This window comes from Anguilla anguilla, chromosome 18, assembly GCF_013347855.1.
Source record: "Anguilla anguilla isolate fAngAng1 chromosome 18, fAngAng1.pri, whole genome shotgun sequence".
Lineage (NCBI taxonomy): Eukaryota > Metazoa > Chordata > Actinopteri > Anguilliformes > Anguillidae > Anguilla > Anguilla anguilla.
Window position 1 is genome coordinate 29,111,017 of NC_049218.1, and position 23,660 is coordinate 29,134,676.

The 23,660-nt window shown below is 46.7% G+C and overlaps 1 protein-coding gene across 2 annotated transcripts in view; it reads left to right on the top strand.

Annotated features, from left to right (window-relative positions):
- The first annotated feature begins 92 nt into the window (after window positions 1-92).
- Window positions 93-23,660, top strand: part of cfap43 (cilia and flagella associated protein 43) — a 28,352-nt gene continuing 4,784 nt past the window's right edge. The window contains exons 1-31 of one of the 2 annotated variants that reach the window (XM_035400798.1): window positions 93-113; window positions 674-927; window positions 1,115-1,211; window positions 1,328-1,495; window positions 1,810-1,960; window positions 2,775-2,937; window positions 3,045-3,127; window positions 3,525-3,656; window positions 4,013-4,129; window positions 9,169-9,249; window positions 9,542-9,690; window positions 10,363-10,466; window positions 10,578-10,730; window positions 11,237-11,403; window positions 11,481-11,642; window positions 12,215-12,345; window positions 12,909-13,056; window positions 14,661-14,765; window positions 15,669-15,746; window positions 16,149-16,274; window positions 17,140-17,244; window positions 17,453-17,569; window positions 18,122-18,433; window positions 19,087-19,293; window positions 20,309-20,398; window positions 20,852-20,932; window positions 21,067-21,192; window positions 21,366-21,485; window positions 22,222-22,329; window positions 22,544-22,630; window positions 22,815-22,903. In XM_035400798.1, the coding sequence (XP_035256689.1) occupies window positions 97-113; window positions 674-927; window positions 1,115-1,211; window positions 1,328-1,495; window positions 1,810-1,960; window positions 2,775-2,937; window positions 3,045-3,127; window positions 3,525-3,656; window positions 4,013-4,129; window positions 9,169-9,249; window positions 9,542-9,690; window positions 10,363-10,466; window positions 10,578-10,730; window positions 11,237-11,403; window positions 11,481-11,642; window positions 12,215-12,345; window positions 12,909-13,056; window positions 14,661-14,765; window positions 15,669-15,746; window positions 16,149-16,274; window positions 17,140-17,244; window positions 17,453-17,569; window positions 18,122-18,433; window positions 19,087-19,293; window positions 20,309-20,398; window positions 20,852-20,932; window positions 21,067-21,192; window positions 21,366-21,485; window positions 22,222-22,329; window positions 22,544-22,630; window positions 22,815-22,903 (4,028 nt within the window). In that variant the 5' untranslated portion in view covers window positions 93-96. Of the gene's footprint in view, window positions 232-673; window positions 928-1,114; window positions 1,212-1,327; window positions 1,496-1,809; window positions 1,961-2,774; window positions 2,938-3,044; window positions 3,128-3,524; window positions 3,657-4,012; window positions 4,130-9,168; window positions 9,250-9,541; window positions 9,691-10,362; window positions 10,467-10,577; window positions 10,731-11,236; window positions 11,404-11,480; window positions 11,643-12,214; window positions 12,346-12,908; window positions 13,057-14,660; window positions 14,766-15,668; window positions 15,747-16,148; window positions 16,275-17,139; window positions 17,245-17,452; window positions 17,570-18,121; window positions 18,434-19,086; window positions 19,294-20,308; window positions 20,399-20,851; window positions 20,933-21,066; window positions 21,193-21,365; window positions 21,486-22,221; window positions 22,330-22,543; window positions 22,631-22,814; window positions 22,904-23,660 lie in introns of both variants that reach the window. The other variant, XM_035400797.1, reaches the window with a different exon arrangement.

Below are 23,660 nucleotides of genomic sequence, written 5' to 3' on the forward strand. Positions count from 1 at the left end.
GTCCCGTCTTGCAAGATGCACGCTGGCTCTAGTGGGCGTGTCATTTGGCTTCAGGGGTGGGTTCATTCAGAATGTTATGGTTGCCAAGGTAACAAAATGAAACGGCTTTGTGTGTAGGTAACTCTTGGTAGATAATGCCGAAGTTGTGTATGTAAAGCTATTTAGTCTGTAGCTACATTTAATTTAAAACTGTTTCACACAAATGGATATTTTGGGTACGCTGGATGTCAGGTATGATCTAAAGTATTAGGAGCTATAAGTAATTTTTATTAGCTAGCTAGTTATGCTAAACAACCTATCGTGTTGATGTAGTCTAAATTGAACGATATAACTGTTTTGAAAAACATTTGCTGCTGGGTAGCTAACGTTTGTTACACTGATGGTCATGAATCTGTAGAACGAATGTCTCTGGTCCATTTTCAAGTAGTCTATTCAATTTCAGTTCTTGCTTTCTGCATATTTATGTACCTAAACTATATCATATTTTGAGCATGTTGAGAATTCAACGACATATGCTTTTTTTATCATTTGGTTTCCTTTGGACCATTTCCTTTATTATGTAAAAACCCGGAAAAGTACAAAAATGCCTTTTTTTCTTAATACCATTATTATTTTCAAATGGTAATGGATTTAAGTTGAGTGGTTACATGTTATTTCTTCTGTTTTATTTCAGATGGGCACAAGGTTTTACAAGCCAGAATGTTGAATTTATTGATAACAAAACTGCCTGTTACATCTGTGGCAGTTACATAGTTTTCCTTGATATTGAGACCAAGAAGAGGCGCGTGCTGCAGAGTCCCGGTCGGGGCATAGGCGCTTTTGCAGCCAACGGCTTGTCCAAAACGCTGGCCTTCTCTGAGCGGAAACCCAGCCCCTCCATATTTGTGTACAGCTACCCAGAGCTCGTTCAGAAGAGTGACCTAAAAGGTAAATGTATTTTGAAATAGAAAATATCAATTGTCAGTTCATGTGCAGTTTAGTTCTACAAACTGTGGAACCAAAAGGTGTTTCTTTGCTAAATTGTGCAAAACGGATAGCTGAGTTCAGGAAAATAGCCTATGAAGGTCCTTAAATACTTTGATGATGACGGTCCGTTTCGGCTTCATGCATACAGGCTCAGCCAAACTGGAGTATGCCGCACTGGCGTTGAGCAGGACTGGCCCTTATTTAGCGTGTCTCTCTGGCGTCCCAGAACACACCCTAACAATATGGTAAGATTTGCCTATTTTAAGTCTCAGTCTCCTCCCTGTGAAGACTTTTGAACGGCTTTGAAGGGAATTATGAGATACATGTTGGAATGTCTCTACAGAATGTACGTCTTTTGTAGGAACTGGGAGAAGGAGACCATTATCTGTGCTGATCCCAACGCTGGGAGAGAAGTCATTCATTTGATGTTTAATCCCATGAACTGGCAGCAGATCTGTGTTTCTCGCACATCATCCATCACCGTTTGGACCATTGAAAGCTGTGGCAGCCTTAAAATAATGACATCGAGGTGAGTAATGAGAAAGGTAAACTAAGACTGTCACTGACTTCAACAGATATACTCTAATTGCCTGTAAACACAGCATGGTCACTTTGCTTAAACGATAGACTTTGCATATCACTTGTTCATTTTTAACGTTTGAACTCAAAATAGTCTAATCAGAATGTATTTTCAATATGGTATTGGGCTGATGTTATATAGCAACACTTGGAATCAGGAATGTCTCAAAAGGATTGGTAAAATCAGGTTGGCTGTAAAGGTGTGTGTCATCTTCATGAACCGATGGGCACGTTTTTCCACGAAATCCTGGTTTTGTCCCACAGCGAGATCAGTCTCCCAGCAGCCGACGGCTCGGTGCAGGAGGCGGACGTCCGGCTCTGCCACAATCACAACGAGAACCCCAATTACTACGGCCCCCAGATGCCCATCGTGGCCATCGCTGGCCTTAAAGGGGACCGGGCCGAAGGATTTGTGGTACTGCGGTCAAACCAGTCAATTCATAACCGTTCTAAAGCGATTAACATAGATTACAATATCAAAATGATGTCAGATGATTAGTAAATGCGTATAATACATCTAAAGCAGGTGGCATCACCTTGTTAATTTTTGTGCCTCTCTATGAGCAAAGGAATGTAATGAGTCTGAGTAAAATGAGTCCCAAAGAGCAGATTACTCATAGGGAGGCTTGATAATGTTGGGGTTGTATCAGTAGCAGCTGATAATACTATAGCTTAAAATGCACTCATTGGTATTGGCCAGATGCTAACAATATGACCCGTACCGTGGTCCAGCATGAGAGAGAGGTGACTTATTTGATACTGATGGTATGTAACTGTCATACTGACAGTGTAACTGTCATACTCAAAAAAAGTAGCCTGATCATAGTCATCTGAACCTCTTTTATTTAGAAGAGAATAGAATACGTTTTTCTCAGGGGGAACTTTGATATTTATGTTTAATTTAAATCATTTTTACCAGCCAATCTCAGAAACAAGCCTATGCAGCGACTCTGTTGCTCTTGACCTCTTGTTGTTCAAGTAAAATTAGTTGATATCCGTGCTTCTGCTCTTCTTCCATGAATGCGGAGACACGGTTGCAGGTTGATTTAGCGCTTTAAGGTAAAAGAGGGTGGCATCTGCAACAGTAACTATCAGCCAATGTACGGCTCGACAAATATCAGTTATTAATATCGCCCCTGAATTTCCATAATCTCTGACGTCATTTGTGACATCATTGCGTTAATATTGTTCAGCGGATGCGTAGCTCTGGCTTATTTTGATTCTGAAAGCCCAAGGCGAAGATGAAGGAGAAGTTCTACCCGAGCTGCGTGTGCTGGACGGCCTCCTCTGACCTGTACGTGGGCTGCAGGCAGGGCCACCTGCTGCAGGTGCACCTGGAGAGTCGCAGTGTTTCTGTTCTCCTCAGCCCCCAGATAGACCCGGAACTGGCAGGTATGGAGCTACACTCTCCTCCCCCGTCCTAACCTGGGCACTCTCGGCCATGTGTCTGTCCAGCAGCCTGTCTTATCATTCCGGGATGTGTTTTTACCCTGGTTCAGAGACTGACAGAGGAGCACACCTGCAGGAGGGCAGTCTGCAGAGCATTGCACTGCACAGAGACGGACTGTTTGCTGCAGGAAATGTAAGACATGCTCTTTAAAATATTTCTCTGCTCATTTATATTTGTATGATAAATTATTTTTATGAAGAGTGTGATTCAGAAGAGCAAAGTAAGGATTGTCTTATATCATGACATTAAAGTGATCAAATTTAAGTTGAATTAATTTGACTGTAGATCCCATAGATGAGTGATTAATGACAGTAGATTCCTTATATAAGGGATCTACTGTGATCAAATTCAAGTAGATCAGTGATCCAATTTAAGTTGAATTCATTTGACAGTAGATCCTTTATATAAGCATCGCTGGTATCAGAAATAAAATTGGAACCTTTTATCGTATGTAATAAAAAACAAGTCATATTTTGGTATTAATATTCTGTAAATTATAATACATATTCCAATTTTTCTCATGAAACAGGATGCCGTTTTACGCTGCTTACAAATTAAGGGCGACAACGTGGGTGTAACGCAGCTTTGGGAATTAGGAGAGCCAGTGGTGAACACGGCCTTCTCCCCCGACGGCCAAATTTTGCTTCTGTCATCCAGTAATGTGAGTAGAAAACCTCCAGAAAAATGTCAGTTGTAGATAAGCAACCCGCAGGAGTATGTGGAACGAACCATGAGACAGTATGATCAAAGTAATCTGGAAATGCTTGATGTGGCCATTTTGGGGTTAAAATAGCCTTTTCTGCAAAAAAAAAACAAAAAACGCCGGAACGCCAAATATGGCTCGTGCCAAAAAAAGTGTGAGAATGTTCACCTTTCACACGTATAACAAGCGCGAGCACAGCGCTAAAATGTGTGTCACTGACAATTGTGTCACTTTCTTAATGGATTCATAACAAAGAAAAATAATTTATGGCTGTTGGATATTTGAAACAACGGTGTTCTTTTTTCTACCTCCAGGGCAGTGTTTACAGGTACAGAACAGTTCAGCCGCAGCAGATGGAGAAGGTTCTGGATGTTCTCGCTGGAAACTTTGTGGCTGCAGCCTCACTGTATACCGATAAGAACCTCTGTGTGGTAAAGGATTCTTATGGGGCTATCAAGATTTTAGCATCACAGAACTTAGTAATTACTGTCATGGTTTTGGCTGATGCCACCATTTCTTTTTCTTCCTGCGCCTTTTCTTCAGTTATTACGGCCATTGGTTTTTTCATGCACCTTTTCTTCAGTTATTACGGCCATTTGAGTTGATTGAATTATACACGTGCAAATTTCCTTTTACTATTTGCACCTGTTGGTGTTCTATTTAAACCCTGAGCAAGCCGATAAGCTTTGCTTCAGTGTCACTTATGTTGCACGAAAGCCGGTATTCTGTCAAACGAGGTAAAGGTAAAGGTATAGGATTGAGTTGCGATATTGGATTGTTGTGGCTATAAAATTAGCACAACAGTCTTTAGCTTTTTTAGATTGTTGGCAACCAGTTAGTGCCACAATCTAAGCTCAGTATTCTTTCTTTAGGGTTTTACTTTTTCAGCCTCGGTTCGAGGTCTGTTTTCTTTGAGTTGCCCCGTTTTCTGCTCTGGCAGTTTTGTTTTATTTTCATACTCCTTAAGCTTTAGTTCTTTTTTTTACCCAGTACGTGGGTTGTGTAGAGCTTTTCTTTGGGATACTCTCCCTAAGGAGTATTGTTTTCCTTTCCCGTGTCTCTTGAGACTTTGTGGCTATTTTACCTCTGGTTAATAGCTTAAAGAACCCCCCTGTTCAGTCGCGGTTGGTCTCCCAAAACTCCAACTCCATCACAGTACACTGAAGCCACGAAATGGATGTACCAGCGACTCCAACGGGCTTAGAACAGGCTGTTGCAGCTCAACAGGCTGCCCTAACCGCCCATGATAGGGGCATTCAGATATTACATTCCCAACAAACAACCTCTTATGAACGGCAGGGGGAAATGCTTGAACGCCTGCACCGTCAGGAAGAAAGTTTGCGCAGCCAGGAGAATGCACTGCGGGAGCTTGCTGACAGTGTTCGCCAACTGGCTTGCGCATTAAACCCCACAGTTCCACAAGCACCTTCCTTTCCCCCGACCCCAGAGCCGATGGTATCAGTCATTGTCCGCGAACCTAAACTGCAGCTTCCCCTGCGGTATGATGGAGAAGCAGGGAGATGCAGGGGTTTTTTAGCGCAATGTACGATATTTTTTAGAGCTCAACCATCACGTTTCACTACGGAGGATTCACGGGTGTCTTTTATTTTATCCCTGCTAACAGGGACAGCCCTTGCATGGGCTGAGCCGCTCATCCGTTCACAAGCCCCTGTAATGAACACGTCTGGAAGTTTAATGGCAGAAATGGCGTCGGTCTTTGATCATGATATTACCGGAGAGGAAGCAGCTACAAGGCTAACGCGCATTCGTCAGGGAGAGAACAGTGTAGCAGCCTTTTCTGTCACGTTTCGTTCATTGGCTGGTGAAACAGGTTGGTCAGAGGCTCCGCTCATGACGTTATTTAAGAATGCGCTCTCAGAGCCAGTGAGAGACGCTTTAGCAACTCTTGAGCCCCCGGCCACATTGGATGCTTTAGTAAGGACGGCTATCAGGATTGATAACCGAGTGCGGGAACGTGAGCGAGAGAGAAGTGAGAGGAGGAACCGTTCCCTCCCATATGTTGCCTCTCTTCCGGTTAAGCCTGCAGTTTTGGTTCCCCCATTAGGCTCTCTGAGCTATGATGAACCAATGCAGATAGATAGCTCCAGCCTACGCAATGTGCAGGAACAAAGGCAGCGCAGCGAATGGTGTCGGTATTGCAGACAGAAGGGACACATTAAGAATGAGTGCCCTAAGCTGGGGGGAAACGGGAGGCCTCACTAGGTGAAAGAAAGGTCCCAGTGAGGCGTAACCCATCAGCCTTTCGAACTGTTTTATCCATTGAGCTATCCTGGAATAACCAATTAGTTAAAACTGACGCCTTTCTAGATTCAGGAGCAGTTGACTGTTTTGTGGATTCTAATTGGGCTAGTGAAATTGGATTGCCTGTGGTTCTCCTTTCACGGCCTCGCCACATTACAGCTCTTGACGGTCGCCCACTGGGCACCGGATTGGTTAAAAAGATTACCGACCCTGTCTGCATGCGTGTTCCTTTTGGTGGTCATTCGGAGCGAGTCCGGCTCTTCCTGGTTGATTCACCAGCCTATCCACTTGTTTTAGGTCATTCGTGGCTGATGAAACATAAGCCGCACATTAACTGGGGCAATAAGAAAAACACAGTGATTCAGTGGTGGCGCCAATTACCGCACTGACGAAGAAAAATACCCCTTCACGCTTTGAGTGGACGCCCAAAGCCGAGGCTGCTTTTACGGAGTTGAAGAGGAGGTTCAGTTCGGAGCCCATCCTGATAACCCCTAACCCTTCACTCCCGTTTGTGGTAGAGGTGGACGCCTCGGAGCTTGGGGTAGGGGCAATTTTATCACAACGTTCTCCCCAGGATCAAAAAATGCACCCCTGTGCTTATTTTTCTCGGTCACTTTCTCCGGCTGAGAGAAATTATGACGTCGGGGACCGGGAACTTTTGGCGGTTAAGCTGGCTCTAGAGGAGTGGCGGCACTGGTTAGAGGGAGCTGAACACCCTTTCACAGTGTGGACCGACCACAAAAATCTAGAGTACATTCAGAACGCAAAGCGGCGCAATTCGCGGCAAGCTCGCTGGTCGCTTTTCTTCTCTCGTTTTAACTTTCTACTAACATATCGCCCAGGTTCAAAAAACATCAAGCCTGACGCACTCTCCCGGATTTTCGATCACTCTGACAGTGACCACTTCTCTGAGCCCATTGTTCCTACCACCCAGATTTTGGCCCCAGTTATGTGGGACATTGAGTCTGTGGTGCGGAGGGCTCAACGACTGGAGCCGGATCCAGGTGGGGGACCCCTTAACTGTCTTTTTGTGCCATCCAAGGTACGTGCCCAGGTGCTGCAGTGGGGACATTTCTCCCATCTAACTGGGCATCCTGGCATCCACAGGTTTAAGGATTTCCTGGCCAGGCGGTTTTGGTGGCCTGGGATGGAAAGGGATGTTCGGGAATTTATTTCCGCTTGTTCGGTCTGTGCTCGCAACAAAGGTTCTCAGCTCCAACCCTCTGGGCTTTTACGCCCTTTGCCCGTCCCGAGTCGTCCATGGAGCCACGTTGCCTTGGATTTTATCACCGGTCTGCCGGCTTCTGATGGCAACACAGTTATCCTGGTTGTGGTGGACAGGTTTTCTAAGGCAGCCCATTTCATTGCGCTGCCTAAATTGCCATCCGCACCAGAGACTGCACGGCTGGTAGTCGACCACGTCTTCAGACTGCATGGTCTGCCTCAAGACGTGGTGTCTGATCGGGGGCCTCAATTTGCCTCTCGGTTTTGGCGGTCGTTTTGTTCTCTTTTGGGTGCGTCCGTCAGTCTCTCGTCGGGGTTCCACCCGGAGACTAATGGACAGACGGAACGTACCAACCAGACGCTAGAGAACACTCTTCGTTGTCTGGCTTCCTCCAACCCGACATCGTGGAGCCGTCATCTCGCGTGGGCGGAGTATGCCCATAATACGCTGCGTAACGCGTCCACGGGGCTCTCACCATTTGAGGCCCAGTTTGGATTCCAACCTCCTCTGTTCCCAGAACTGGAGAGGAACAACGAGGTGCCGTCTGCTGGGTTCTTTGTTCGGCGATGTCGGGCCACGTGGAGGAAAGTCCGTGCGTTCCTCCTGCGCTCCTCGGCCAAACAGAAGGGACTTGCCGACAGGCATCGCCGTCCGGCACCCTCCTATCGAGTGGGTCAACGGGTTTGGTTATCTACCCGTGACCTTCCTTTACGAGTTGAATCTCGTAAACTCGCCCCTCGGTTTGTGGGCCCTTTTAAGATCGTGCGTAAAATCAACCCGGTCACGGTTCGCTTGCAGCTCCCTCGTTCCATGAAAATCCACCCGACGTTTCATGTCTCTCGCCTCAAGCCGGTTCTCGTGAGCGCATTGGCTCCGGCGGATGAACCGCCACCTCCGCCTCGGCTCATTGATGGGGAGCCGGTATATACAGTACGCCGCATTCTGGCTGAGAGACGAGTGGGGCGAGGTGTTCAGTTCCTTATTGACTGGGAGGGCTATGGCCCTGAGGAACGCTGTTGGGTCCCCTCTAGAGACATTCTGGACCCTGAGCTTATTCATGACTTCCGCAGGCGTGGTTCAGAGGGCCCGTCTGGGGCCGGCCCTTAGAGGGGGGGTCCTGTCATGGTTTTGGCTGATGCCACCATTTCTTTTTCTTCCTGCGCCTTTTCTTCAGTTATTACGGCCATTGGTTTTTTCATGCACCTTTTCTTCAGTTATTACGGCCATTTGAGTTGATTGAATTATACACGTGCAAATTTCCTTTTACTATTTGCACCTGTTGGTGTTCTATTTAAACCCTGAGCAAGCCGATAAGCTTTGCTTCAGTGTCACTTATGTTGCACGAAAGCCGGTATTCTGTCAAACGAGGTAAAGGTAAAGGTATAGGATTGAGTTGCGATATTGGATTGTTGTGGCTATAAAATTAGCACAACAGTCTTTAGCTTTTTTAGATTGTTGGCAACCAGTTAGTGCCACAATCTAAGCTCAGTATTCTTTCTTTAGGGTTTTACTTTTTCAGCCTCGGTTCGAGGTCTGTTTTCTTTGAGTTGCCCCGTTTTCTGCTCTGGCAGTTTTGTTTTATTTTCATACTCCTTAAGCTTTAGTTCTTTTTTTTACCCAGTACGTGGGTTGTGTAGAGCTTTTCTTTGGGATACTCTCCCTAAGGAGTATTGTTTTCCTTTCCCGTGTCTCTTGAGACTTTGTGGCTATTTTACCTCTGGTTAATAGCTTAAAGAACCCCCCTGTTCAGTCGCGGTTGGTCTCCCAAAACTCCAACTCCATCACAATTACTCCAAGTGGAGTCCATGGCATAATAAAAACAAGACCTTCTCTGAAAGATACTAAAGTCATAATAGCATGGCTTTGCCATTGACATTTATATTAAACCACTTACTACAGTCTTCATTCCTTCACTTCTTTTCCTATGTCCCATGTTCTACTGCCACAGGTGTTAAGATAATAACCAATGCTTCCTTATTGCAGTCAGTGAGAGACTCTGGAGTTCTCCAGCTTTGGTCTGTAGATGATGAGTCACACATCAGCTCCATCTCTCTGCAAGTTCAGGTGCGTTGGACATGTTCATCTTGAGGTTAAATTAAGGATGTGTCCTCTGAGGACATCTTCCACTTTCTATGCCACAATTATGTATAATGAGGAGTTGCAAGAAACAACTCCTTCCCAATACATGGTAGTAGAAACCTCTAAATTCGAAGGTTAGAATCTTGCCAGGATTCTTATACAGCTAACAGTGCTGAGAAAAAGAGTTTAGCGAGGAAGAGACATTTGAAGTTTTTTTGTGTCGATGTCTGGGTGATGGATTACATGTCTGAATGTGATGTAACGGAATGTTTTGAAGGTGACCAGCCTGGCATGCTGCCCCGTCGCCCAGCTCGCTGCCGTGGGAACGGACACCGGGCACGTCCTCTTCATCGATCTGACGTCCGAGAAACAGCCACGCGTTGTTCACCGGATACACCTCCACCACGTACCCGTGTCTCAGCTCAAGCAAGTGTCTCTGAGTGCCTGTGTCTGCAACACACGCGCACTGATCTTACCTGTGTCCTCAGTCCCTCTGTTACCTGTGTTACCTGTGTCCTCAGTCTGTCTGTTACCTGTGTCCTCAGTCCATCTGTTACCTGTGTCCTCAGTCTGTTTGTTCTCTCTGTCCTCAGTCAGTCTGTTACCTGTGTCCTCAGTCAGCCTGTTACCTGTGTCCTCAGTCAGTCTGTTACCTGTGTCCTCAGTCCGTCTGTTACCTGTGTCCTCAGTCCATCTGTTACCTGTGTCCTCAGTCAGTCTGTTACCTGTGTTACCTGTGTCCTCAGTCTGTCTGTTACCTGTGTTACCTGTGTCCTCAGTCAGTCTGTTACCTGTGTCCTCAGTCCGTCTGTTACCTGTGTCCTCAGTCAGTCTGTTACCTGTGTCCTCAGTCAGCCTGTTACCTGTGTCCTCAGTCGGTCTGCTATCTGTGTCCTCAGTCAGTCTGTTACCTGTGTCCTCTGTTAGTCTGTTAGATTACCTTTGGTTTTAAAACTGCGCATATGCATTTTGGTTCTCTAGTAGCTGTGAAGTATATTGTGGGAAATATTCCAGCTAAAATTTTTGTTGTTCTTTCTTGATCAGTTAGTTGCTTGTCATGCACTTAGCTGATGTTCTTTCTTCTCTTTGTTTTTTCAGTTTTGACCATGGAGGAAACTTTCTTCTCACAGGGGCTTCTGATTCAAACATATTTGTCTTGGATGCTCGGCCTTCTAAGATGTTTGAGGTCATTGGATTTGCAGGTACTTGTGTTGAGGGTATGGGACGTACAGTAAGTGAGTTACTGGCTCAAGCTGCCCTGCCTGTGCAGATATGTGTGTGTTTGCTAGCGAGCGGTTGTGCTGTGTTTTCAGAGGCAGGGGGCGCTGTGCTGGGCCTGTCCACGCTGTGTAACCGTGGCGATAAGCGCGTGCGGGCGCTGGCTCTGTGCGCCGCGGCGATGGGCACGCAGCTGGAGGGAGGGGACCGGCTGCTCGTTCTCTCCCTTCCCGTCCAGGAGCTCACAGGTACCCGTGGAAACGCACCGCTACACCGCTTCGCACACTGTTCGAAACACAATGTGCTACAGGGGGACGGGTGGTGTGCTCACATAAAGCAATGGTTTCTCCCTTCAGCGATGTACCCCCAAGCGACCGACAGCAGGCTTCGTTTTTGAAGCTCACTTCCTGGTCTTGAGAATCGTTGCTCACTAGTGCCAGTGCGGTTGGCGCCAGGATAGACGTTTCAGCCACTCATTTCATTTCAGTGTTCAAAGCACTTTTCACCTGATGTCACTGTGACTTGGTCAGTGTCCCTGTCCAGCTGCTCAGTCTGGCCCTGCTTTGGGGGTTCCTTGCATTCCGGTGCTGCCTCCTGAGAACGGAGAATGAAAGGATCACACTCTCTGGGTGATATAGTTTAGGGAATAATGGTCAGCTTGGAAACCCACGCTGATTGGCCGGATGGTCTGGGGCTGCATGTGCACGGCTGCAGCTGATGTTGCACGCTGTGTTGGACGCTGTGTTGTGTGCAGGATCGACGAGCTGTGCAGACCCACACGGCCGTCTGTCGGACAAACTCCTGCAGAAAATCCCCTGTGAGGTCCCCCACCCCATCTCCTCGGCCGTCCTGGGACCCGACAACAAGATGTTCGGCTACTGCCACGCCACAAAAACATTGCAGCGCTTCCAGATCCCAGAGGTACTGCTTTAGGGCTCTCTCAGAGTAGTTTTTATGGGTTACTCTCGTGTTTTCAAAGCGCGTTTTTTGCTTCTCAGGGTTCGGGCTCTCCGAGCGGGAGCGTCATCCGGCTGACCCCGGAACAGGAAGTGGAGGGTCACCCGCTCGGCCCCGCCTCTCTCCTCCTGTCCCCCCACCGGCTCTGGCTGGCGTCGGTCGGCAGGGACGGGCTCCTTCGAGTTCGGGACGCGTCCCGTATCGTAAGAGGCGCTTTCTCCGCATTCGCGCTTTTTTCACTGTAAATGCGGTTTCACTTTTATTATTGTTTGCGATTGCTCCGCTCACCGAACAGCTGTGGCGAAGACAAAAAACGATGCTTGAAATGAACGGTAGGCCAGAATTCAGCGTAAATGTTGCTTAAATCAATGCCAATATTCAACAAGCATAAACATGGCATAAACTATAAATAGAGCAACAATGTGTAGGCCTATTCTGTGAATTCTGAAAATGAGTGAGAGTGAAAAAGCTGAACGTTATTAGCGATAAATGTACACGTTTAGAAACATTTTCGGCTGGACCGCAACAGCGGGGCCAGCCCTACAAACGCGAATGACTGCGACTGAGCGAGTGACTGAGTGAGTGATGAAGTTACACGATTGGTTGGCCGAGTTATGAAGTTACACCATTGGTCAGCCGGATGACGTGTGTTAGGTCCAGTCATATACTAGGTTTAGACCTGTTCTTGTTCAGTGAAGGTTTAGCAGACGTTTTGTGCAGGGTTCACTGGGATGTGTAGTTCCATTGAGGCGGACGGCGGTCTTTCCTCTGGCAGGAGCGGTGTGTGCAGATGCAGTGTCACGCCTGCTGGGCGGACGGGGCCGGGGCGGTGTCCTTCAGCGCGGACGGTCAGACCCTCGTCACCACGGGCGTGGAGGACGGGTCCATGGTCTGCGTGCGGCTCAGGTAGGCCTCCTTGCAGTGCCGCACCTGCAGGCCTGCGCGACTCATCTGGGACGGTACCCAGCATGCAGTGCGTTTGCATTCACTTTCAGAACAGATTATTTCATACTATGACAATAAATCATCAGTCAAAAAATATATTCAGTGCACATGCTATTGAGTACACATGGTGATATTCAGTATACATGCTGTTAAGTACACATGGTGTTACTCAGTTCACATAGTTTTAGGTACACATGTTGCTATTCAGTACAGATGTGTGAAATACACATGGTGAAATTCAGTGCACATGGTCTTAACTTGATGTGTATATTCATATTGTTTTCATTTATGTGAGTCATGAAGTTAAATGAGTGTTTTAAAGATGTTTTCAATTATATTGTTAGTTTAGCTATTGTTGAAATAATTTTGAAGGAAATGTAAAATAAAAAAACAGGCTTTCTTAAATTTGTGGCTAAAAAATGAATAATAAAGGGCATTGCTGTTAGTGAACAGAGGGACTGTGTCTGGATGGCTTGGCCAGGCCTGCGTTTGGCTTGCTGCAGTACTGTGCTCCTGTAACTCAGATTGGAGACGGAAGGTTCCAGAAAAGCGTCTGAAGCAGCTCAGCAGGGGCAGTCCCTGCTGGTCGCTCTGAAGACCCTGCAGGGCGCGGAGAACCCCGTTCTCAGCCAGCTGCCCGAGTGGAACCGGGACGTCCCGTCCAGGACCGAGGTACGAATGGGACAGGGAACGCTGACCCTCCTGCTGATTTCGGATCACGCATTCATCACTGCTTCATATGCGCTGCACAATGGGCAATTTACACCGATCAGCCACAACATTAAAACCACCTACCTAATATTGTGTAGGTCCCCCTCGTGCTGCCAAAACAGCTCTGACCCGTCGAGGCATGGACTCCACCTCTGACGGTGTCCTCTGGAATATTTGGAATTCTGTATATTTGTATCTACTGTATATTTGTATCTGATATTTTGTATCTACTGTAAATTTGTATCTGGTTGTGTTACTTTGTTGTCTTTGATGCTGCAACAGTGCAAATTCCCCCCGGGGATCAAAAAAGTACACCATTACTACTACTACTACTACTACTACTACTACTACTACTACTACTACCACTACCACTACTACTACTACTACTACTACTACTACTACTACTACTACTACTACTACTACTACTACTACTACCACTACTACTACTACTACTCATTATATTATTTGTTTTTATTACATTAAAAATTTGAAATGGATTACATTATTGGGAGTTATTACACTATTGGTAGTTTATTACATTATTAGTTGCTACAGGGCTATAAAAAGCTAAGATATTGTTAGAGGGTGAATTATTTCCACATTATTTTAAATACTCTCAACGGGTCAGAGCTGTTTTGGCGGTACAAGGGGGAACTACACAATATTAGGCAGGTGGTTTTAATGTTGTGGCTGATCGGTGTATACACTGTACAAATCATTGCACTGCATAAAAGTGTCTAATAATGACTGATTAATAGAGTGGTTGAATAATAAAGCACAGAAACAAAAGCAATAGAATAGTCTTTATTCTTAGATAAAGAAGTCCCATTCTCAATTATTAAAAATGTCTCTCATTTTAAACTAACACAGAAAAATCTGGCAAACTTTTGCCCAGGGGAGTGTGTGCAGGGTGTGTGTGTGTGTTCAGAGAGAGTGTGTGCTCATGCAGGGAGAGTGTGTGTGTGTGTGCAGGGAGAGTGTGTGCTCATGCAGGGAGCTTTTTTTCGCTTTTCCCCAAACATTTAAATTGTAATTGTGCCTTTAGGATGTCCTCCCGTGAACACGTGCACGCCTGCTGTGGGAGGGAGGGGCGGAAGGGGAGGGAATTAACGTCAGTCAGTGGAGAGATGGGAACCTCACTGGTGACTGCAGGCAGCCTGTCAGCACCTGTCTAATGCGTTAATGAAGGGATCGGGCGAGTTACTGCAGACAATCAGACATTTTCTACACTCGGGTTATAAGACAGAATTGCCTGGAAGGTGTGGCGAACGTATTCTTTCAGAAAGCACTGAACGCTGGAAATGTTCATGGTTTGTAAGAGCGTCACAGCTGTGTGAAGTAAACGGTGTAGGAGAGCCTCCTCTTGAAACGTGTAATAAACTAGTCTGTCTCTCTCTCTCTCTCCCTCTCTCTCTCTCTCTCTCTCCCCTCTCCCTCTCTCTCTCGCTCTCTCTCTCCCCCCTCCCCTCTCTCTCTCTCTCTCTCTCTCCCTCTCTCTCTCTCTGTCTGTCTCTCTCTCTCTGTCTGTCTCTCTCTCCCCTCCCATCTCTCTCTCTCTCTCTCAGGCCAGACGCAGAATAGATGTGACAGAGCAGGATGAGAGCTACAGCAGCGCTTCCTCCTCAGCCGTGACCTCTGACCCCACCTGGCTGGACAACAAGCATGAGGAGGTCAGCAGTGTACACACACACACACACACACTCACACACAGCACACACACACACACACACACACACTCACCTACACACAGCCAGTCGTCACTGATTTCATCTGACAAAGCGTAGTATATTTATAGCGCTTGTGCTCTGCTAGTTTGAATTAGCTCATCTTTTAAACACTGACACAGATTAATTTACTTTACCTGTCCAATGGTTGCGTAAATTGACCACAGAATCTAAAAATAAACAGGGCACATATATTTCTGAATGACTGCTGTCCAGTTACCCAACACAAAGATAAACTCAGATTGCTATCAGAGGCGAATCAGTTTGGATTAGAGCTTTGTCTATCTATGAGTAACCAGTGAGAGCCATTATGAAACCAAGTTTCAAGCACAAATAATGAATTCTACTGAATCATAAACTTAAGATATGTGTTATAAAATTGCAGTGTTGAATTTTGAGTGAAAGGTTTCTTTAGACATCGAAGTGCCCTTCATGGATCAGACTTTAGGTCGGTGTGTATTCGCGAGCTGAATTTGCTTACATGGGTATATCTAAATATCTAAGTATTGAAGCAAGCAACCTAAAAACTGTCTGGGGTGCACACACAAGCCCAGGTAGGTGTGAAAATGAGCCCAGAAGTGTTATAAAGTGCAATTCCCCTTTAAGCACAGCTTGGCAGCGGAGTTGAGTGGGCCTGACTGAACAGATTGCCTTGTGGGACGGGATTTTCCCCCGCGCTTCCCCTGTGTCCTCCGGCGAGTGGAGATTGGGTACAGCGTGAGTCAGGCCCAAAGCAGCTCTGAGAGCAGCTCTGAAAGCTCGGGGGCTTGCAGAAAGGTGCTCCTGCCCCCCCTCTCCCCCCCCTCCTCCCAGCCCGTCCGTTTGCTCACAGGTGCCATGTTTGCACAGGCGCTGAGAAAGGAGAGTCAGCAGTACGCCCAGTCCAAGAGGAGCCTGAGAAGAGAAGTCAGGCAGCTGCGGGACACGGTACGGGCGTGTCCTCCAGCGCCGCGAGCTCAGTCGCCGTGACTCACGCCGCTCGGCTACGCTAACCTCGCTCACACGGGAGCCCACTCGGAACAGGCTTAGCGAATTGGACTTTTCCCAGAATGTTCCGGTACTTTCAAGCCTTCAAAAAATACATTTAATTACAATTGTCAAATAAACCAGTGATACCACATAATTTTTCTGTTCTCCAAACAACATGACATGCTCATCTTTTATAGTTCAAATTCTTCTGAGCATCTTTTGTTTCTGAAGTTTTAAACACTTGTAAGTTACTCGTTTTTATGGACTGTTCACTGTCCTATAAAAGGGTGTGATCCTGCGGTTTGGGTGTGAGTGTGTGTAAGATGCGGGGGTTCACGTGGGGGGGTGGGGCAATCGCAGATCCAAGCGATGATGCGGGAGAACGAGACGCTGTCGGACATGGAGAGGCTGGAGCCCCAGGAGTTCAACCTGGACATGGACGCGAGGATGAGGCTGCTGGCCGAGGCCGAGGAAGAGGTCACCAAGGTAACGGCAACAGCAGTAATAATCATACTACACACTTTTCATGTAGTGTGCTCAAATCGCTTTCCAAAAAGGTCATGTTTTTATTCTGTTATATTACAGCATTTAGTAGAAGCTGTTATCCATACATAGAAAAGCGACTTACAGAAATGCAGACATGAAGATTTAGTCGCGAGCCGACCCAATGCTGAGTCATCTGTGTTACAGTCAACAGCAGTAAATACATAAGCCTACAGCAGTGCTGTCCAACATTGTTCCTGGGGATCTACTGTCCTGTAGGTTTACACTTAAACCCTAACAAAGCACACCTCATTCCACAGCTAGAGCAGGGCTGCCCAACCCTGTTCCTGCAGATCTGCCATCCTGTAGGTTTTCACTCCAACCCTAACAAAGCACACCTCATTCCACAGCTAGAGCAGGGCTGCCCAACCCTGTTCCTGGAGATCTACCATCCTATAGGTTATAATTTCAACCCTAACAAAGCACACCTCACTCAACAGCTAGAGCAGTTCTTTGAGATCCTATCCTGTTGGTTTTCATTTCAATCCTACAACATAAAGTTAGATGCTACAGTAGTGTCAGCCCTCAGTCTAGACAAATGTGGAGATTTGGAGCCATTTTAAATGGTTTTACGAGGCTTGTTTACAGGAGCGCAGATTCTCCGCGTGTTTGCGTGCGTCTGCATACCGAGAGCATGTCTGAGTGCTGGCAGGCTGTGTTTCTGCATACCGAAGTGTTTGCGGCCTGCTCGTCTCTGGGGTGGAATGCCCGGCGTGTGCCAGGCTTCCTGTGGAGGCATGCGTGCAGGGCGCGGTCACGCACGGGGTGGGTGTGAACGCGCTTGCGTGGGCGCTCGTGTGCCCCTCAGGTACGCACGGAGGCCGAGCTGGAGGACCTCGCCAAGGCCTACCTGTGCGAGGTCATCAAGAGGGAATGCTGGGATTCCATGAAGGTCAAAGGGAAAGCCGTCAAGGTACGAGAGAGCGTTTTAAACAGTAATCAAATTAATTAGGCACGATGTAAGACTGAGCTCACATCTAGTAAAAGGTGTAAGAAAAAGTTCCTCAGTTCCTTTTCCTGAGGCATCAGCCACAGGTGATGGAGTCTAATGGCTTGTGGTGCAGCATTGCAGACGCGTGAGCGTATGGCGAACAGGAAGTAAGGATGGTTCTCTCTCTCAGGCCTTCCATACGGATAACGAGGTGAAGAACTATCCCATGAAGGCCAGGTCTCCCCAGGAGCTGGAGGAGATGGAGCGGGTGCACACCATGAGGAAGATCGAGCACGAAGACCGCAGAGTACGTACCCGCTCCTCTTACCCGCGCCCTACGCCTCGTACCCGCTCCTCTTACCCACGCCCTACGCCTCTTACCCGCTCCTCTTACCCACGCCCTACGCCTCGTACCCGCTCCTCTTACCCACGCCCTACGCCTCGTACCCGCTCCTCTTACCCGCGCCACACGCCGGAGACCTGGTCCCCATCCACTTACACTGGAGCCAAGATCAATATGCCACCCAGATCCCCTTATTCACACACAACACATGGCGACGTTGCGTTGAGTTAGGCATCCATGACACTTCTAATGTCTAATGTCTAATGTCAAATGTAATTGATCCTTTAAAATAGATTCCTTCTTCATATTGTAAAAATTTTTATGCAGTCTTGATTTTGGATCCTGGTATTACGATATAAATAATATGCAAATGGCTCGAATTGCTTTTTTTCTAAGCACACGCACCGTATCGCCGCAAAAATGCAACAGTAGTCAGGTTTTTGTGTTTTTCAGCATGCTCTCAAAAAATGAACATGCGTGATGACGCACTGTTCTTTTCTCCAAACCGATGGGCAGCTCCAGCATGACATCGTGGAAAAAAAAGCTGGCTCTCCCAAAGCAGAGGATGAGAATGAGGAGGAGGAGGAGGGCGAAAATAAGAATGAAGAGGAGAACGAGCCAGAGGCCGAGAAAGAGGAAGAGGAAGAGAAAGAGAAAGAGGAGGAAAAGGAGAAGAAGGGCGAGGAGGAGGAAGAGAAAGTGGACCAGGAGAGCCCGGCGCTAATGGGTAGCCTCAGCGCGGAGTACGGCGGGGCTAACTCCTACCTGTACAGCCAGTTCGACCTGCACGTCCGGGAGGAGAAGATCAACCAGATCACCCTGCTGCAGGTCAGTGCCGGACACGCGGCTCTCTGATTGGCTGCTCGCCTCAACTCTGAGAGGGTGAATAATGACATCAGCAAAGAAAAAGCAGTCAGTTACAGCCATATGGTAAACAGTGTCCATAACAGTGGTGTTGTTCTGCTGAAACAAACGGTGGCAAATATTTGTATTGATTTGACCATACATACATTTATTAAATGTTGACTTTTCACTTTTTATTTATTTATTTAATTAGTTTTGTCATGCTTTTCCCGCCAGAAGTACACCCTTACAGAAACTGAATATACTGCAATATATTTAAATAAACACTTCATGTGGGAAAATGTACAAATTATTGCATGTATTGCAATAGTCATTTTCAAACATACATAACAGTGAAATATAGGCTATATTTTCCTTAAATAGTATTTTAAAAATTCTGTGTTTCTGATGTACTGCTGTATATTACCTTTCTGTACCGGCAGTTAAATGATTGGATGACGTATGAACTGAATTCTGACAGTGTTTGTGTTAAATACATTCTTACCATGGTTTTGAGATCGTTTGGCTGAACGCAGTGAATGCAGGGCCGGTTCCCCTGCTGGCTGTTAGTGGGTATTTCCTCAGCCCCCCTTCCTCTTGATTTCCCCCCTCTTCCATCCCTTTCTCCCCCCCGTTAGGACGTTATTTACAAGGTCAAGACCGCCTTCAACAGGGAGTTTGAGGCGGTGCACAAGCAGAAGGTGCAGGAGATCAACCGGGTGAAGGAGAAGAACCGGAGGATCAGGGAGATCATGGAGGAGCTGGAGGTGGAGGAGGAGCTGTGGGAGCCCAGCCTGACGGACAGCGAGCGGCCCGAGCAGGCGCTCAGCGTGGCCGAGAGCGAGGTGCGGGGAGCGCCAGGCCGCCGCGGGGCCAACGGGCTAAAGCCCAACCACCCCTCGGTTATAACGGCTCAGAGCATCCGCAGATCTGTGGCGGTCGGTCCGCCTGTATCGGTGGTTTATTGGCTTACGAAAGGGTTTATAAAAGCAAGTGGAGCAGGACAGCGACATGAATGTGCACAGTTAGTTAAATTAGCGGTGATACTGTGCTCCACACCGCATGGAACTTCAGATCCAATGAACTTTTATCCCTGAAAACTTTCTGTTTTTTAAGATCCACATTTATGCATGTCGCATTTAGTTTGTAAGTGTTTGTAGCCTGATTTTATTTTTATTTGGCGGTGAATTGGTTGCAAACTCCTGCTGTATACATGTAATTTGATCATCCGTTGTTTTGATGGACACTTGTACATTTTTCTGACGTTACACGTAGCACAAGCGCATGCAGTAATTCCCTCTGGAATTTTGATTCAGCCCCTGCTCTCATTGGGGTGTAAAATGACAGTATTTGTTTAAGCTTTGAGTATTGCTTTTTTACATTACATTACATTACAGGAATTTAGCAGACGCCCTTCTCCAGAGCGACGTGCACAACTTTTTAAAATGCATTGACATTGCATCTATTTATACAGCTTGACAGATATTGACGCAATGCAGGTTAAGGACCTTGCTCAATGGTACAACGGCAGTGTACCTACCATTATGCTATTTAAAAAAAAAAAAATCTAGTTCTGGCGTATTTCTTTGAGACTTGGAGGCTGCTGACAGCCACTGTTTGCAGAAGATGAATAATGCGTTCTGGGCTCTCACACACTGTCGGGCAGTGACTTCATCATATTTATCCTGCTCAGCTGTGTTCTGCAGACCGAAAAGCAAACATCACCTGTAATCTCTAGTATCAGAGCCTTTTCAGCGCTTGGCTGCCAACACCAAGCGTTTATCGCGCCGCTCCCTCCGTAAGCCGGCCTGGCCCGGGTTCGACTGCCGGGTGAGCGTGACGGGTGCGTTCTGTTGCCAGATCAAAGTGGAAAAGTACCTGAGCGCGGAGCAGAGGCAGAAGGAAGAGGAGTCGAAGAAAGCGGACGAACAAAGACGGCAGGCCGCCAAGGTCGGATTCCACGCGAGCCGGGAACCGCACTGGCACAGCATCCCATGGGGGGGGTGGGGGGGGGGGCGCACGCAAACATTACCCAGACCAATGACACGCGCATGCGAAATACTGGTCTGTTTATCACAGCGTACAGCCCATTCCCACTGTTTAAATGCGCAGTGCCACATTACATTATTTAGAATCACATGGTATGCAATATTTATGACTATATGATTCAAACTATTTTGTTTGCTTCTGCTCGAAACACGGTCTTCATGTAATGAGTTGACAGCGATTAATATGTGAGGCTGCAAGGCAAAAACTGTGAAAACAAATTTCCCCTGAGGGGACAATAAAGTATTGTATTGTATTGTAATAGAAGTATTTTATTTCATAATTATTATCTGAGGAATGTTGTTATCTGGCTGTTAGCCTCTTCCGCTGGAGTGACCTTTGCCCTCTTCTTCGAAGGCGGACAACATCCGCGAGAGGGCGCTTGATGACATGATGGACGGAGTGCTGGAGATGAAGAAAGAGGGCATTTTGAAAATGGTGGGGAAAGCCTCCATGTAGATATTTTAAAATAAAAGGCAGCTCGGTCCTTACAGTGATTAATTACAGCACGGTTCGTTATCGCGCTCTTAAGGAAACGATTGGGCGCTGAGCTTGTGACCTTTGACCTGCAGGCGGTTCAGCAGCCGGAGTTCATGTCCAGGCCTGAGGAGGAGTGGACCGAGGAGGAGAAGAAGAGTCTGAAAGAGCACGAGAAGAAAGTGAAGGAGCTGAGCGAAGAACAGGAAAAACATCGAAAGGTATCAAACCCTCCTGTTTCCACCTGGATAAGCTGTTTTACAATCTTGCCCAATGCATTTACTGGCAAATCTGGTGAATTTGTTTTTCAACAGAATGTATCATGAGGGGATTCAATGACCAATGGCCTCGTTAGACACGTTTAATTTGTTCTTGATCAATACATTTTTTCTAGACTTTGGAGACTGAAATGAAGAAACTGCAGTCGGCCATCCAGGAGGGCACTCACAGTTTTGATGAAGTCCTTACCCGACTGTTTGAGAGGAAAGTGAACTGTGAAATGGTTATCTACCAGGTAAAAATCCCATTTTAGCATGATTTTCCATGTGCTTATTTTAGCACTCTTATTCACTCACTCGACAAATATGTCAAAAGCAGGCCTTCAGGAAAGAACCTCTCCGTTTGGGATGAGCCTTGTTAAATCAGCTCTCGAAAATATGATAAAAAAAGGCTATTTATGTGGCACGCTGGGTTATTGGTGCAAAGGATATAACTGTCATTGTGGAGTATACGATCTGAAAGACTAACCTTCTGTATCCTGTTTGAAAAGAAGGAAATATGTGGTAGTGAATTAGCAATGCTCATACTTTAGGTCAAAATGTGTGGAAATAACAGAACAGTCTGTTACAATAAAATGAAAAGTGTAGAAATTTTTCTAACTGAAGACTCATTTTTAAATGCTGATCAAGCATTTCCAAAGCCGAATGTGTGTGTGCAACACATTCATATAACGGTGTGGTAACTGGCTGGGTGGGGACCCAAATGATGCCGTGAATAAGTCTGCGGTTGGGGTTATATTATTCTCCAAAAAAAAGTCCGCTTCTTCAGCTCTGAATGATGCTGACGTCAAAGGGATGGTTCTCATTCCAAAGTGTTGAGTGATTTCATACATCAGTACTTGTTCAGACATACTCATAATCTCAAAAGGGCACAATTATATGCATTTTCACACATTTGTAGTTACATATTCCCATGTGACCCTGCTGGTGTAAAACAGGGTCACGCGCTGATAATCTTGCTTGTTGTTTTAGGAAGAGCTGAAGCTTGTCAATCTGGCCCAGTCTCTTCTGATGGAAGAGGAGGTCCACCACAGCGAGGAGCAATTTGGCTATAAGCTCGAAGAAGCAATGGCCTTAAAGGTGCTTTCATTTTTAGGTTTTTCATTTTTAAATTTTCATTTCACTGAACATTATTTCAAATTGTTGACAAAAACCAAGCAATGCATGTACACAATCCATAATATGATTATACTGTATTGTACTGTTGCTTTAGAAAATAATCAGTCTGTATTCAAGGCTTTGCCTGATTGGCTGAGCCCTTTCCGGCTCTCACACGTGCTGCTGTTGTTGGCAGAGTGAGATTGGAGAAAAGATACACAAGTACAGGAGCGTTGTGGATGCCTTCCGGGAGACCTACGATAACGCTGTTGCAGAAGACAAAGTGAGGCCCTTCCCAGATCAAATGAATTTTTCTGTGTGCTTCAGTAGCTATATGTGTCATTGCGCTCTACAGTTTTTCCACGTTGTCCTCCAAAGCAGTATTATGTTATAAATGTATCGCGTGGTGTATGGAGGGTAAAAATATTTAGTTCAACTTGGCACCTGCTTTATATTTTTCCTTCCAGCTGCTTGACCGAGGCTTCAGGAAAGAGTTTGCCGATGTTCCTGTCCATATGGTCGATCAGCTGTACAAATTATACAAACGCAGACCAAGGCAAGACTGTGTAATACCCATAAGATCAGAAAAGCATTTCTAGGCAGTTTTTTGTGTGTACCCCCCTCGTCCTGCATGCCATTCCTTTATATATGTGAAAAGATAATTGAGTAGAGAGTCAGCAGTGGGTGAGACAGCAGTGGGTGAGATAGCAGTGGGTGAGATAGTGGATGAGACAGCAGTGGGTGAGATAGTGGGTGAGACAGCAGTGGGTGAGATAGCAGTGGGTGAGATAGTGGATGAGATAGCAGTGGTTGAGATAGTGGATGAGGCAGCAGTGGGTGAGATAGTGGGTGAGACAGCAGTGGGTGAGATAGCAGTGGGTGAGATAGTGGATGAGACAGCAGTGGGTGAGATAGTGGGTGAGACAGCAGTGGGTGAGATAGTGGGTGAGACAGCAGTGGGTGAGATAGTGGATGAGACAGCAGTGGGTGAGACAGCAGTGGGTGAGATAGTGGGTGAGACAGCAGTGGGTGAGATAGTGGGTGAGACAGCAGTGGGTGAGATAGTGGATGAGACAGCAGTGGGTGAGACAGAAGTGGGTGAGATAGTGGGTGAGACAGCAGTGGGTGAGATAGTGGATGAGACAGCAGTGGGCGAGATAGTGGATGAGACAGCAGTGGGTGAGACAGCAGTGGGTGAGATAGTGGGTGAGACAGCAGTGGGTGAGACAGCAGTGGATGAGACAGCAGTGGATGAGACAGCAGTGGGTGAGACAGCAGTGGGTGAGACTGCAGTGGGTGAGACAGCAGTGGGT